The sequence below is a fragment of the Propithecus coquereli genome, unplaced genomic scaffold (genome assembly GCF_000956105.1).
Source record: "Propithecus coquereli isolate 6110/MARCELLA unplaced genomic scaffold, Pcoq_1.0 Scaffold884, whole genome shotgun sequence".
Lineage (NCBI taxonomy): Eukaryota > Metazoa > Chordata > Mammalia > Primates > Indriidae > Propithecus > Propithecus coquereli.
The window spans coordinates 128,837-129,924 of record NW_012155107.1 but is presented as its reverse complement, the minus strand read 5'-3'; the positions used below and the strand labels follow the sequence as shown (position 1 = coordinate 129,924).

Here is a 1,088-nt window from a genome sequence, read left to right as displayed (position 1 = left end):
TGGACTTACCCAGCATCCCACACACACAGCTCCTGCCCTGCCACAGGAAGTCTGCTATCCCTCCCCGAGGCTCCAGCACTGAAACCGGGACCAAGGCTCCACCCAGGTGGCTCTCGAACTCCGCTGGGCCCAAAATTCCACCCCCGAGATTCCTTATGCCTGGGCAAGATCCCACCCCAAGTCTCCAACACTTTTATTGGTCCCACAGAACTGACTCAAGCTCCCAGGGTCCTCCAGAGACTCCCATCCTGAGCCACCATTACGCCTGGACCTGGTTCAAGCAAATGGCCACAACCCAGACACCTGCAACCACCTCCTAGATAGCCTCACTCAGCTGCCAGTGTCACCTCCAGAGAGATGCTGAGTAGAGCAATCCCCCACGACACCAGCCTCAGAAGAGAGGGTCCAACCCAGCCCCCAACTCAAGCTTCCAACAATAATCTGGGGAACAACACACCACTTTGCATGAACATGATCCAGCACCCACTTCAACTGTGACAATCACAGGGGAATGGGACAAAACAGAAGGGCTGCAATACAGGCTTTCAGAGTACCCACCTCTCCCCTGCAGGGTCAACATTCAAGAGTAAGACATAAAAGTACCATCTAGATACCTCCCCTTTTTCTCAATAAGTAGGAGAGTTAGTGAGACAAAGGGTACAGAAGCTACCAAAGTCTGTGGGATTTGGCAAAAGCATTCCTAAGAGGAAAATTCATAGCCTTAAATGCTGACATTAAAAAGACTAAAAGATCATGAATTAACAACCTAATGTCACATCTCGAGGACCTAGAAAAGGAAAAGCAACCTAACCCAAAGCCAGCAGACGAAAGGAAATAACAAAGCTCAGAAACGAAATAAATTAAATGGAAAATAATACAAAATAAAACAAAAAAACCACAAAGGATCAATGAAACAAAAATTGGTTCTTTGAATACATAAACAAAATTGATAGATCTCTTGCTACATTAACCAAGAAGAAAAGAGAAAGGACCCAAGTAAGCTCAGTAAAAAATGAAAAAGGAGATATAACAACTGATACCAAATACAAAACATCATGTGTGAATACTACGAAAATCTCTACCCACAT

General features: G+C 45.4%; 1 protein-coding gene across 1 annotated transcript in view; it reads right to left on the bottom strand.

Annotated features, from left to right (window-relative positions):
• Positions 1-330: 330 nt before the first annotated feature.
• The window catches only part of LOC105826385 (NKG2-F type II integral membrane protein-like), a 28,818-nt gene continuing 28,060 nt past the window's right edge, over positions 331-1,088 (bottom strand). The window contains exon 5 of the mRNA XM_012664363.1: positions 331-492. Coding sequence (XP_012519817.1) covers positions 331-492 — 162 coding nt within the window. The remainder of the gene's footprint in view (positions 493-1,088) is intronic.